Source organism: Macaca mulatta, chromosome 16, assembly GCF_049350105.2.
Source record: "Macaca mulatta isolate MMU2019108-1 chromosome 16, T2T-MMU8v2.0, whole genome shotgun sequence".
NCBI classification, from domain to species: Eukaryota; Metazoa; Chordata; class Mammalia; order Primates; family Cercopithecidae; genus Macaca; species Macaca mulatta.
In genome coordinates, this window is record NC_133421.1 from 5,749,095 (window position 1) to 5,763,348 (window position 14,254).

General features: G+C 47.6%; 1 protein-coding gene and 1 long non-coding RNA gene across 19 annotated transcripts in view; one reads left to right on the forward strand and one right to left on the reverse strand.

Moving 5' to 3' along the window:
* ANKFY1 (ankyrin repeat and FYVE domain containing 1) overlaps positions 1 to 9,731 on the reverse strand; it is a 103,932-nt gene extending 94,201 nt beyond the window's left edge. For 17 of the 18 annotated variants that reach the window (XR_013405927.1, XR_013405925.1, XR_013405926.1 and 14 more), the window contains exon 1: positions 9,684 to 9,731. Coding sequence is in view for 14 of the 18 variants with exons in the window: in XM_077969874.1 (XP_077826000.1) it covers positions 9,684 to 9,693 (10 nt within the window). In the remaining 4 variants the exon portion in view is untranslated. Of the gene's footprint in view, positions 1 to 1,010; positions 1,468 to 9,683 lie in introns of those variants that run through there. The other variant, XM_077969870.1, reaches the window with a different exon arrangement.
* On the forward strand, positions 1,346 to 8,555 carry LOC144335274 (uncharacterized). The gene is made up of 2 exons (XR_013406004.1): positions 1,346 to 1,541; positions 7,181 to 8,555. It is a non-coding gene; the product is annotated as an uncharacterized LOC144335274 (long non-coding RNA).
* Positions 9,732 to 14,254: the final 4,523 nt, after the last annotated feature.

A 14,254-nucleotide genomic window follows, 5' to 3' on the forward strand; every position in this document is an offset into this window, starting at 1 on the left:
TGGAAGAATCAGGAAAAAGAATTTCTCCTAGAGCCTCCAGAGGGAATGGGGCACTACTGAGACCTTGATTTGAGACCAGTGATGCTGATTTCAATCAGACTTCAGTCCTCCAGAATCGTAAGAACACATTTCTGTTGTTTTAAGCCATCTAGCTTGTGGAAATCTGTTACAGCAGCCACAGGAAACTAAAATAGCTATACTTACAAACAAAAAATTCTGTATAGTGGAAGATTTTAATGCCCTGGTAACTTTTTGCTAGATTAGTGTCAACATCATTTGATGGGGTAAAAGGAAATGGACGCTTTCCTGTAATATTTTGCAATAAAGAGAAAGAGGGAATTAGTACTTTTTGTCTCCTATGGCAGTTAAGTTCTTCATATTCATCATCTCAGATTCTAACTATATTGAAAAAGTAATATACTAACAGTGAAATTCACTTGGGTTAAGTGGGTTGCCTAAAATCACACAATTAGCAAAAGACAGACTCGAGATTCGGGATCTCAGGCCAGAGCCCATCCCATTAATACCATGATGCCAGATTTCAGCTCCAATATCAGAACATCAAGATCAGTCATTAATTAATGCAGGAATTAAATGAGCTCCTTCCATTTCCTACCGTAAATGCACTCTACTGCCCTCTGGCCACTCCAGTTCTAACCCACACTGTATTCGGTGTTTTTCGATTACCACCACCCTGGCATTTCCTTTCTCTACATTCCTATAGTTCTTCTATTCTAGCCAAAACTTTAGCAGTGAATTAGTGTTCTTCATGTAATTTTTTTTTTTTTTTTTTTTTTGAGACAGAGTTTCGCTTGTCGCCCAGACTAGAATGCAACGGTGCGGTGTGATCTTGGCTCACTGCAACCTCTGCCTCCCGGATTCAAGCGATCCTCCTGTCTCAGCCTTCTGAAGTAGCTGGGATTACAGGCGCCTGCCCCCATGCCCAGCTAATTTTTTTGTACTTTTAGTAGAGACAGGGTTTCATCATGTTGGCCAGGCTGGTCCTGAACTCCTGACCTCAGGTGATACCCTGGCCTCGATCTCCCAAAATGCTGGGATTATAGGCATAAGCCACCATGCCCGGCCTCTTCATGTAATTCTTTAATGACTAAATGACTTTATTCCTATTCTGCTTTAACTATGTCCATCAGATAAAAGAGAAATGATTGTAAAGGCTGTGATAACATTCTATTTGGAGAACTACAAGAATAATTTTTTGTTTCAGGCTTATATTAGGATCTTCCACATAAAATATTTCATTAAAGTGTCAGCTTCCCAGAAAATACTATCTTCCTTGTTGGCATCAGATTAGAAAAGCTCTTCACTGGTGATGAATTATCACCACTTTTCTTTTTTTTTTTCTTTTGAGACGGAGTCTCACTCTTGTTGCCCACGCTGGACTGCAGTGGCATGATCTCAGTTCGCTGCAACCTCCGCCTCCCGGGTTCAAGCAATTCTCCTGCCTCAGCCTCCTGAGTAGCTGGGATTACAGGCGTGTACCACCAAGCCTGGCTAATTTTTGTACTTTTAGTAGAGACGGGGTTTCACCATGTTGCTCAGGCTGGTCTCAAACTCCTGACCTTGAGACCTGCCCGCCTCGGCCTCCCAAAGTGCTGGGATGACAGGCGTGAGCTTCCACCATGCCCGGCCCACAAATCTGGATGTTTCAAAGGTCCCAGGTGACTGTACCGTGCAGGGTTCTCCAGGTTGAGAACTAGGTACTAATGGAATGAAGGAGAGAGGAAAGCACAGATGTGAGAGGTGTACAGCATCCAGGGGATTTGGGGACTGATGCAGACTTAGGGGGGAGTCGGGGATAACTTTTTGGTTAGTGACTTGAGAGTCTGGCTGAACAGTAGTGCCATTAATCATGAATGTAGAAGAGAAAACCCAGTATAACTAGAAAACAAAACATGCACTACTTTGAAATACTTGGCCTTCCCCTCTCTGTTCTGCAAGTTCCATTACGGTTAAGTTGTGTCTTGCTCATTTTGTCATCTCTGGCATAGTAGCTTGCACCTACCGTAAAATACGTTTTTCCTGAATGCAATTGAGCTCTGTGAGGTTCATCTGCCTCATGTTACAATCAGTGGCATGACTTACACATCTTTCAAAAGCTCACCTTGTACAGCAGTGACGACTGGGCTGGTTTCATAAGAGATGCACAACAAATATTAGGTAACTAGCTATTTCCACCTCAAACTCCTGACTGGAAACACTTCCAACTTAGACACCACCACATAGAAGTATACTGGGCAAAGCAAATATGTCCAAAAGTGAGGTCAAAATATTTGTTCTCAAATCTATTCCTTCTCTACCTCTTAGCAGCTCAGCCATTTGTCTGAGTCATCCAGACCTAGAACTCTTGAGTCATCTTTGATTCTCTCTCAACATTCAACCAGATTTCAAAAGTCCTGTCTTTCATATGTTCTGCGGTCTTTTTCCCATCAGTCCTCTCCAGCCCCACGGCCCCTACCAAATGGCTCACTGCTACAGCTTGCTCTCTGACTTCCTTTCTTCTCAATCCATTCTCTACACTGCAGTCATTGTGTCATGTCCCAGACAATTCCAGTTATGTCGCTACCGTGGCTGATTCCTTTCAGTAGTATTGCTCCATGACTCTCAGAATAAAATCCAAATGCTGAACAAATGCCCTTAATAACCTGGCCCTTAACATACTCTTCCAACCTCACATCCCACTAATCCTTCCACCTAGAACACTGACCTCTCCTCAATCTCATGTCCCCATGTCCAAAGGAGGGCCATTTTTCAAAGCTCAGCTCAAGTAATGTCTTCTGCAACAAGACTTTCCCTGAACATCCAAAATACATTCCCCATTACTTCCTTAAAAAATCTCTCCCTGGCCGGGCGCGGTGGCTCAAGCCTGTAATCCCAGCACTTTGGGAGGCCGAGACGGGCGGATCATGAGGTCAGGAGATCGAGACCATCCTGGCTAATACGGTGAAACCCCGTCTCTACTAAAAAATACAAAAAACTAGCCGGGCGAAGTGGCGGGTGCCTGTAGTCCCAGCTACTCGGGAGGCTGAGGCAGGAGAATGGCGTGAACCCGGGAGGAGGAGCTTGCAGTGAGCTGAGATCCGGCCACTGCACTCCAGCCTGGGTAACAGAGCAAGACTCCGTCTCAAAAAAAAAAAAAAAAAAAAAAAAAAAAATCTCTCCCTATTCTGAGTTTTCAAAGTAACTCCTAAGCATGTTTTACCTTTCACCTTACAATATAGTTTTTCATACACAATTTCTTTTATCATCCCTCCTAGACTTCAGAACTCCCTGTGAATAAGCTTTAGTTCTGGCTATTCTTGTTTAACTACCAATTACTTCTCCCTCTATACCCATTCCATGGTTATCTCCTCTTCCTCCTGACAATACCTTACCAAATGGAGTTCAATAAATACCACAGGTTCAACAGGAGATTCTGGGGACACAGCAATTTCTCATTTTGTTCAGCAAGGCTGTAAATCATGATAATATCTCAAATTGCCCACAGCAAATCACCGTGCCAGTGACAGAATCCTGTGTATCTCAGCACAAGTCAGTAGCTTTACTCTGAAATGTCCACTAATGGATAAATTTTATTTCTCAGTAAAAATAATCCACAAGGAGAAAGCTAACAGCTACAGCTGGTGACAGCAGTGAAAGTAAGGAAAGGGAGAGAAAAGAAAACAATGGTATAAAAGGAACAGTCCGCGAGAGGTCTCTAGACTACACATAATTTTCAATGACCTGGGACATTTGTTCAATAAGTAAAACAATAAACAGATAAATTTCAAAAGTAGAAACAGCAAAGTTCCTTCTTTCCTTATTTCTACCAACCTACACTAACGAGGCATTTTCTGGAACGGTACTACCCAAAGCACTTCTGGCAATGCCAGTGTTCTATTAATCTGTGTTGTCCATTGGGGGAGCTACTAGCCACATGGCAACTGAGTACTTGGAATAGGACTAGCACAACTGAAAAGTTAATTTTAAATTTTATTTAAATTTAATCAAATTTAAGTAGCCACATGTGGCTAGTGACTAATGTGTTGGTCCATGAATATCCAGGACATGGAATGTTTTCCCCATGTTACTTGGGTTGTTGTCAAAAGTATTTTTCTGATCAAATTCCATCAAGTTAATAAAAGTTTATGATAAATTTTCTGTTCAATATACTATTTACAAAAAAAAAAAAAAACCTTACTTTTTTTTTCAATTTTTACTTTTACTGAGGAAAAGAAGTGGAGAGTGATTTTAGAGGAGACTCGAGAGAAGGACTGCACGCCAGGGTGAAAGCATCAGGCGCTGTGGGAAAAGCATCAGGCGCTGTGGAAAAAGGCTCTTCCTGTGCCTGAGAAATATCCTAGGATCCCGACAGCTACTTGTGAGCTACAGATGATCCCCCTTTTAAAGCTGAGGACACTGAGACTGACAGCAATTAATTGACTTGCTTATGATCATAGCTTAAACTAGGATTTAAATCCATGTCCAGCTGCAGAGTCAGAGCTCTTACACACTACATTTTATTTTATTTTATTTTTTTTAATTTTTTTTTTTGAGACGGAGTCTCGCTCTGTTGCCCAGGCTGGAGTGCAGTGGCCGGATCTCAGCTCACTGCAAACTCCGCCTCCCGGGTTCCCGCCATTCTCCTGCCTCAGCCTCCCGAGTAGCTGGGACTACAGGCGCCCGCCACCTCGCCCGGCTAGTTTTTTGTATTTTTTAGTAGAGACGGGGTTTCACCGTGTTAGCCAGGATGTTCTCAATCTCCTGACCTCGTGATCCGCCCGTCTCGGCCTCCCAAAGTGCTGGGATTACAGGCTTGAGCCACCGCGCCCGGCCCATTTTATTTTATTATTATTATTTTTTGAGACAGTCTCTGTTGCTCAGGCTGGAGTGCAGTGGCACAATCTTGGCTCACTGCAACCTCCACCTCCCAGGTTCAAGTGACTCTCCTGCCTCAGCCTCCTGAGCAGCTGGGATTACAGGCGCCCGCCACCACACCTGGCTAATTTTTGTATGTTTAGTAGAGATGGGGTTTCACCATGTTGGTCAGGCTGGTCTGGAACTCCTGATCTCAAGTGATCCGCCCACCTCGGCCTCCCAAAGTGCTGAGATTACAGATGTGAGCCACCGTGACCGGCCTTAAATATTATATTTTAGTTGCTAAAACAAAAATGGGCAGGATGAAAAGTAGGTTAGGTAGCTCTTAGCAGACTTGTTATCCAGAGCATAATAAAAGCTGGACCAGCCAGTTTGCTTGGCAAGAAGCTAAGGATGTATCCAGGTAACTTTTCTTGATGGCTAGCAGGTGATGCTCGAGAAATTCATACCTTCCTTCAACCACAGCCATGATTCTAAGCTGGGAGACACAGGAGTGAGCAAAACAGAACAAGTTCCTGCCCTCATGGGGTTTTTATTCCAGTGAGGGACGCCCTCTAATGAGATGACAACTGAACAGGCACCGAGTGAATAAAGTGGGTCAGCTCTGTGGAGAAGCAGTGGAGGACTGTTCCAGGCCAAGGGAACTGCAAGGACAAAGACGCAGAGGTAGCAGCATGTTGGGCACGCACAAAGAACAGCAACAAAGTCAGTGTGGTGGGGCACAGCGAATGAAAGCAGGAAACAAGCTCGAAGTGTTAGGTGGGGCCCACACCCTGTTAGTACTTAAAGGTCATTGGGAGAATTGGAATATATTTTAAGATTACGGAGAACTGTGAGAGCTGGGCAATGAGGGGCAGCAGTATTAAGAAGAGTGGGGGAGACATGATCTGATTGATGTCTTAAATGAAACACTAGAAACTGTATGAAATTAGAGTGTGAGAAAGCAAAATCGAGGCAGAAAAGTTAAAAGCAACCTTTTAATTGGAACCTTTTGAAGTAGGTCACTTGGGTTACAAAGGAAGCTTAGGGCTGGGAGTGGTGGCTCACACCTGTAATCCCAGCACTTCGGGAGGCCCAAGCAGGTGAATGGCTTGAGCCCAGGAGTTCAAGACTAGCCCGGACAATATCGCGAAACCCCAACTCTACAAGAAATACAAAAATTAGCCGGATGTGGTGGCACGCACATCTGCACTCCCAGCTACTTGGGAGGCTGAGGTGAGAGAATCACTTGAGTCTGGGAGGTGGAGGTTGTAGTGAGCTGTGATCACGCCACTGTACTCCAGCCTGGGTGACGGAATGAGATCCTGTTTCGGGGAAAAAAAAAAAAACTACCACAAACGAAGCTTAGATTAGCAGGACAGCTACAGAGATGTAGAGATGGGGAATAAAAACTAATTTTACGACAGACTTTAGCTAAATATATATGGTCAAATCCATAGTCATGGATAGATGGAAGGAAAGAAGGTTGTCCTCTAAACAAGTCACATAAGAAGCTGTACACTCAGTCTCTCAGGAATTCTGTTTACTATTCCTAGGCACTATCTCCCACATTCTCACACAGCCAACCAACCATTATCAGGGAAGTTCCCATAGTGTGTTTACAGATCATTCAAGTTATATGACACAGATATCTGCTATTTATTTATATTTAAATACGTCTCTCCAAACAAGCATAGCAGGCTGTGAGAATCCGATTAAAGCACAAGCAGGATTAATATCCCACAAACATTTTCTACCTAATCTTGTCTTCCTTTGCATAGCTTCAGGTTAATGAGCTAAATGGCCCAGAATGCCTCCTAGTTGAAGTTTGCAACATTGTTTCTAAAAAGCTTAAATCCCGGCTGGGCGCGGTGGCTCAAGCCTGTAATCCCAGCACTTTGGGAGGCGGAGACGGGCGGATCACGAGGTCAGGAGATCGAGACCATCCTGGCTAACATGGTGAAACCCCATCTCTACTAAAATATACAAAAAACTAGCCGGGCGAGGTGGCGGGCGCCTGTAGTCCCAGCTACTCGGGAGGCTGAGGCAGGAGAATGGCGTGAACCCGGGAGGCGGAGTTTGCAGTGAGCCGAGATCCGGCCACTGCACTCCAGCCTGGGCGGCAGAGCAAGACTCCGTCTCAAAAAAAAAAAAAAAGCTTAAATCCCAACAAAAAGTTGGGACACAAAAAAGGTAAAAGAAAAACTGGTTAACATCTGCAATCCCAGCACTCTGAGAGGCCGAGGCCGGCAGATCAGCTGAGGTAGGGAGTTCAAGACCAGGCTGGCCAAGATAGTGAAACCCCATCTCTACAAAAATTAGCCAGGCATGATGGTGGGTGCCCGTAATCCCAGGTACTTGGAAGGCTGAGGCGGGAGAATCACTTGAACCCGGGAGGTGGAGGCTGCGGTGGCCAAGATCGCGCTATTGCACTCCAGCCTGGGCAACAGAGTGAGGGAGGGAGGGAGGAAGGAAGGAAGAAAAACTGCAAAGTCAGAACTTCATGACTGCTTACCTAGCTATCCCCCTGCTAATTTAACCCTGAAAGGATGTCTTCTTCGTGTGTTTAAGGAGAGATACCCCACTGACGGGATGTTTCTCAAGGCACTTGCCAGATGATGAGTATGGATGATGAGCATGCTGACTCAACCTGCATGAGCTCCTCAGGGGTTGGAACCCGACTGCAAAGCACAGCAGGGGGTCAGTAAAGCTCCTGAATGAAAAACCAGCCGCCCTCCACAATCTCAACCTTGCTACTGTATTCCCCAAACACTGAACTTACCTTCCTAGTGTAAAAGCGCCAGACTACCCATTACCTCACAGAAGACCTTCCTGAACCTTTCTACCCACCTCACTCCTGTGAGGAACAGCTATTTGCTGTGTACAACAACATTCTGTGATTGACCCAAAAAGTAACGTCAGAGAATGTCTTGGGTTTTCGCTCCTTTTCTTACTCCCCTGCTTTCACCTCAAGTTTCCCCTCCAGGAATATGGCAGAAAAAGCAAAGACAAAAACTGGCTGCCTGCTAAGCGCAATGGCTCATGCCTGTAACCGCAGCACTTAGAGAGGCGAAAGCGGATGGACTGCTTGAGCCCAAGAGCTGGAGACCAGTCTGGGCGACATAGTGAGACAGGATCTTGCTCTGTCGCCCAGGCTGGTGGAGTTCACTGCAACCTCTGCCTCCCGGATTCAAATGATCCTCCCACCTCCCTAGTATTACTGCTGGGACCACAGGCACCCGCCACCATTCCATTCACTCCAGGCTGGAGTGCAGTGGCACGATCTCAGCTCACTGCAACCTCCGTTTTCCGGGTTCAAGCGACTCTCGTGCCTCATCCTCCCGAGTACCTGGAATTACAGGTACGTGCCAACACACCTGGCTAACTTTTGTATTTTTTGTAGATACGGGGTTTCGCCATGTTGCCCAGGCTGCTCTTGAACTCCTGGCCTCAAGCGATCCTCCCACCTCGGCCTCCCAAAGTGCTGAAATTACTGGTGTGCGCCACCACACCGGGCCAAGCCCTTGTCTACACACACACAGACACAACTTTTTAATGAGCCGGGTGTGGTGGCGAGCGCCCGTGGTCTCAGAAAGCTGAGGTAAGAGGATCGCTTGAGCCCAGGAAGCTGAAGCTGCAGTGAGCCGTGACCAGGCCACTGTACTCCAGCCTGTGGGACAGAGCGAGACCCTGTCTCAAAACACACACCCCGCCCCCCAAAACCAACTGGGTGCCAGTGCCAGCTATCTCTGTAACTTTGCCTCAATTCCTTTATCAATAACGGGCAAATATACACGCCAGGCCTCCTTCACGAGGTTATCTAAAGTCTAATGCAAATGAAAAAAGCCGACCAACTGTCACGTGCTGCCCAAATCTAAGATCCATCAAGAGACAGGTTCATTCAAAGCTCAAAACCAACAGGACAAGTCGTGACCAAGCACAATGCAGTCACTCAATAAACAAAGGTCAAATAAGGAATATTCTTCTCCAATAACGGTGTAAAGAGAACCACGCTGCCCAGATACAACAACGTCGCTGCACGATTCCTGACAGGTAACTCCCCATCTCTGGGCCTTCTTTCCCCCTACGTGTACAATAAGGCTTTGACAATGAAGGCTTCTAATTACTGCTACATTAAGAGAGGCAGACTCTGAGAGACCAGAGTGCCTTAACCTGCAATGTCATGAGAAGTGCACCAGATCAGAGGGTAGGCACTGGACTGGGAGGCAAAGGCACAGAGGTCTGGTTTGAGCAGCTCTCTTGTGAGCAGTGTGACCTTGGCCAACTCCCTTCCCGCAAACCCCTTCCTCCCGTCTTCATCTGTACGCCTGGCCTGAAGGCAGGGGCTGCTGCGGAGCCGGAGCCGCCAGTGCGCCCGCCTGCTTGACCCCAGCCCGAGGAGTCCCACGCTCTTCCGCAAGCAAGGGATGGACCCCTTCCGGATGCAGGACGTGCCAGGACAGCAGTTTCGATTTCCTAAGGAGAAGGCTTACTTCCCCCGGCGTCCCGGCACCGCCGGCAATCAAGAGCCTCCCCTGCTGCCCTCCGGGCCCCGCGGCTGCACGCTGCACCGGCACGAGACCTGCCAGCCCCGCTCCGCAGCCGGCCGCAGTCCCGCGGGGTCGGTATCGCGGGAGGGGCGTTGTCATAGGAACCGCGCTCCGGACCCCAGCCCGAGCAGCTCAGGACAGGCTGCACAGAAAGGCTCGCGAGACCCGCGGAGCCCCCATGCAACCACGCCCGGCCTTCCCCTCCCAGGGCAGCTTCTCCCGGCCAGCAGCGCCCCCACAGCTCCGCGTCTTCCCGCGCGGCTCCACAAAAAACCCTACCTTCCGCCATGTCTGGCCCGGCACTGCCTGCAGCCTCGCGAGAAGTGCGCGGCTCAGCCGGGGCGGTGCGGAACGGAATCACCAAGTCTCGCGAGAATCATGGGAGGCGCGGCAAAGGGCGGAGCCGAGGGTAGGAAAGGGGTGAATGAAAGTGGAGGGGGATGCTGGGCTCTGGGGGAAGCGGAGAGCCGGGTTTATTTTTACCGGGTGTTTTTGAGGCTCGAGATTTATTGAGCACTGACTGAGCCCTGTCATATTCCACATCCTTGGCAGGGCACCGAAAAGGATGACGCAACGAATGCAGGCGACTCCTCGGAGAAGCTTGGCAGTGAGAGGGGTCAAGAGAGGGGGTTTGTTGGTCCTTAGCTTGTAAAGATAGGAGAGGCTGGGAGAAAGCAGCCAGTGGAGAGGTGCCTGGGAGGTGGGATGCTCGGCAGGCGATGCAGAACTCAGGAAAACTGATTAAATTTGGCCTAGAGGCGGGTCACCTGTTATTCCACTAAAACGTTAGGAAAGAAGAACATGCGTGCAGATATATAGGGGAGAAGAAAATCAGGAAGATCGTTTGATGACATCGATTTTATGGGTGAAGTTATGAGACAAGGAAGGAGACCAAGAAGAGCGAAGAAACTTTGGAAGAGGACGCTGAAGTTGGAAGGCCTGGTTTCAAATGCCTCATGTATGTCTTGATGGATCACTTTTTTCTACAACTCAGCCACCAGGCTGCAGTAGCAGATACGTTGAATTCTAGCATTTGTCCAGGGCTTGGGATTGTATTGCCCAAAATAAATTGAGGGTGCTATGAGACGACAGCCCAGGCCATCAAACATGGGATGCAGACTGGCTAGGGACTGACGGAGGAGCCACGAAACTGCAGGTCTCTAATAATTGAAGGCCAGTGCAGTGCAGGCAATGTTGTGAGAGCTTGGTGGTTATAGTAGCAAACAGGTTCATAGTGAAGTAGCACTAGGAGATGATAAAAGTCCAGGACAGGCCGGGCCTGGTGGCTCATGCCTGTAATCCCAGCACTTTGAGAGGCTGAGGCGGGTAAATCACCTAAAGTCAGGAGTTCAAGACCAGCCTGGCCAACATAGTGAAACCCCATCTCTACTAAAAATACAAAATTAGCCGGGCATGGTGGTGCACGCTTGTGATCCCAGCTACTTGGGAAGCTGGGGCAGGAGAATCGCTTGAACCTGGGAGGCGGAGGTTGCAGTGAGCCGAGATTGTGCCACTGCACTCCAGGCTGGGCAACAGAGTATGACTGTCTTTAAAAAAAAAAAAAAAAAAAAAAAAAGTCCAGAGCCACAGAGGACTGAAGTGGAAGTGAGAAGCCAGGAAAATTAGATGTTGGGATTTAGAGGTAGGAAAGGAAAGGAGCTTCAAGTGCTAAAATCTTTGGCGAATATGGGGAGGACTAACTATATGATTAGTTAGACAATTGCAGAATGGAGGACTAAACAGTAACATAGCTGAATAGAATGAGACTTTTCTTGCTTTTCTGTTTTGTTTTTTTTTTTTTTCCAGAGATGGAGTCTCTGTGTTGGCCAGGTTGGTCTTAAACTCCTGGTCTCAAGCAATCCTCCCACCTCAACCTCCCAAAGTACTGAGACTACAGGCATGAACCACCATGCCCAGCCTGGCATGAGACCTTTTCAAAAAAGACTTTTACTCAAGGAAGAATCAAAAGAATGCATCGATAGTTCAGGATTGCCGGGAAAGTGGTGGCCTTGGAGGACAGCCAGGAGTAAGAGAGAAAAGGTTGGAAGGAAGGATCTGAATTAGCTATACTTGGTGGTGTAGGCTTTTAGTTGTTGCTACTTGGGAGGCTGAGGCTGGAGAATCGCTTGAGTCCAGAACTTTGGGATCGCAGTGAGCTGTATCCTGCCGCTGCTACTGCAGCCTGGGTGACAGAGCAAGGCTCTGTCTCTAAAAATAAATAAGAAAAAGAAAAGAAATTTTAAAAGAAGGATCTGAAAACGGAATAAGAGTGTCAGAAACAAAAGGGAGGAATTTTTTTTTTTTTTTTTTTTTTTTTTTGAGACGGAGTCTCGCTCTGTCTCCCAGGCTGGAGTGCAATGGCGCGATCTCGGCTCACTGTAAGCTCCACCTCCCGGGTTTACACCATTCTCCTGCCTCAGCCTCCAGAGTAGCTGGGACTACAGGCGCCTGCCACCATGCCCGGCTAATTTTTTGTATTTTTAGTAGAGATGGGTTTTCACCATGTTAGCCAAGATGGTCTCAATCTCCTGACCTCATGATCCGCCCGCCTCGGCCTCCCAAAGTGCTGGGATTACAGGCGTGAGCCACCGAGCCGGGCCGAAAGGGAGGATTTAAAGTTGGAGAAGCTTTAGGTACTGTTAAGAATAAGCATTAGTGGGTAGTGAGGTGCAGTGGAGGAGGAATTTGGAGCTTAGATCATGGAAACATCGAGTCAAGCACTAAATTTTTGAGGAAGGATAGGAATTCTGGCTGACAGGTACCTGGGAGATGAGAGACGGTGTTGAAATGTGTAAGCCTTTTTGTTGTGGCAGGAGACGAAAGGCGTGAAGATGGTATGAGTCAGGGAGGTGCTTAGAGGAACTGCACTGAGCAAGCAACACTGAGACAAAAAGGGTGGGGGAGAACTTTCCAGGCTCCATGGAAGGGCCATCGCTCAAAGCGTCCCTCTCTGTTGAGAATGGTTTATAGGTGTGCCCCACGGTGAGTCTTTGGGGCCTTCAGAGTGGCCAGGCAGGCCAGGCTCCTCTGGATGCAAGCAGCCTCATCTTTTTGTTGTGGAGTACCCTGCAAATATTGCCTGGGCCATAACGTAAAAGCGACATGGAAGTTGTTGTAAAGTACCGTCACTGCTGACTCCCGATTTTGCGTGATGACCATCATCACCTCAGCAGCACCAGCCTAGGGTCTGGAATAGAGCAGGCGCTCAACATGTTTGATGAGGTGTTTCCACTGCGTGCTATTCTGGGAGTTAAGAGACCTGAGTTCAAGTCTAGCTCCGCAGCTGACTTGCTGTGTTGATGATGGGCAAGTCCTTGCAAGCCTTATTCTGCCTCTCAGATTTTACCTGTTTCCTGAGGAAATGGGACTAGAATCCATGGTTCCTAAAGACCCTCTTTGAGAATTTGATGAAAACCAGAGACCCTCTCCCTTTGAGTAGCACACATGCAGGAATAAACAAACGTGTGCCCTTTCAGAGTGTGCTTGGACTAGATGTCCATGATCAAAGAAGAACTCGCCTGAAGGGACTGCTCACCTCAGGGGCTTGACTGCCTCTTCATCACAACCTCACGCTAAGGAGCCCTCTACCAGAGGTCAAAGTACCCATCTTAGAAATGGCTTAACGGTATCCCTGGGCCCTTGTCTGTTGTTTTTGTTCGTTTGTTTTGTTTTGTTTTGAGATGGAGTCTCGCTCTGTTGCCCAGGCTGGAGTGCAGTGGCGCAATCTCAGCTCACTGCAACCTCCGCCTCCTTGATCCTCACTGCCTCAGCCTCCCGAGTAGCTGGGACTACAGGCACATGCCACCACGCCCAGCTAATTTTTTATTTATAGTATGTACGGGGTTTCACCATATTGGTCAGGCTGGTCTCGAACTCCTGACCTTGTGATCCACCCACCTCGGCTTCCCAAAGTGCTGGGATTACAGGCGTGAGCCACCACGCCCAGCCAGCCCTTGTCTTTTGGGGGGACTCTTACTGGCCTGTAACCCCAGAGTTACAGAGAATGTAGTAAAGCCTGTGAAATAAAGCACTCGTAGTACTCAGTAAACTACAACACCCACCAGGTTTGGATGGAGCTATAACATTAGCTATAACCAGAAATACAGATGTCTTGAAAAATCTGAGCACTGGAGCATGGTTCAGTTTAGACCCACTTCAGGTTTTGCAGTCAGATTCAGAGGAACTTAGTGTGGTGGTGTCTCAGGCAAGGTACATGAAGAACAGGAAGGGAACAAATGCTGTTTGCCTTAGCTTCAAGAGCACAGGGGAACAGACTCGGGAGGCAGTGCGGTATTACGGCAGGGCGAGAAGAGGAGGACACCTCCACTGGTACTCGGATGAACTAAGTACCAGTGTCGACACATCCATGCTCTCTCTGACCCTAGAAAAGTCAGTGTTCCTGGGCTCTGGTTTCCTGACCTGTGAAGAAGGGCTAATAGCACCCAGTAGGTCAGGGAGGCGGTGGAACTGAATCCCAGCCATGCAACTTGTGTGCTCCACAGCGAGGGCAAATTAACCTGAGCCTGTTTCCTCATGAGAAATTATTACTTTGGAAGCTTCTTCTAAGAATGTGACTAAAACCTTTAGGAAAAACACATAGCACAAGCTTGCTACAAAAGAGAGGCTCAACAAAAAGAAAAAACCTGATTTCCAGCGCTCTTGTTGGGAATAAATGGAAGTCACTGTGAACATTGGATACTGCTGAGAGGAGGAAAAAAATCAAGTTTCTTGCCTAGGAGTTTCTGTGCTGCTCCTATGACTTTGAATGTGTTTGGTTGCCTTTTGTGAAAGGCTTTTCCTTCAGTTTATTTACCTGTGTGAACAGAATTCAAAATTCTTTCATCATTTCA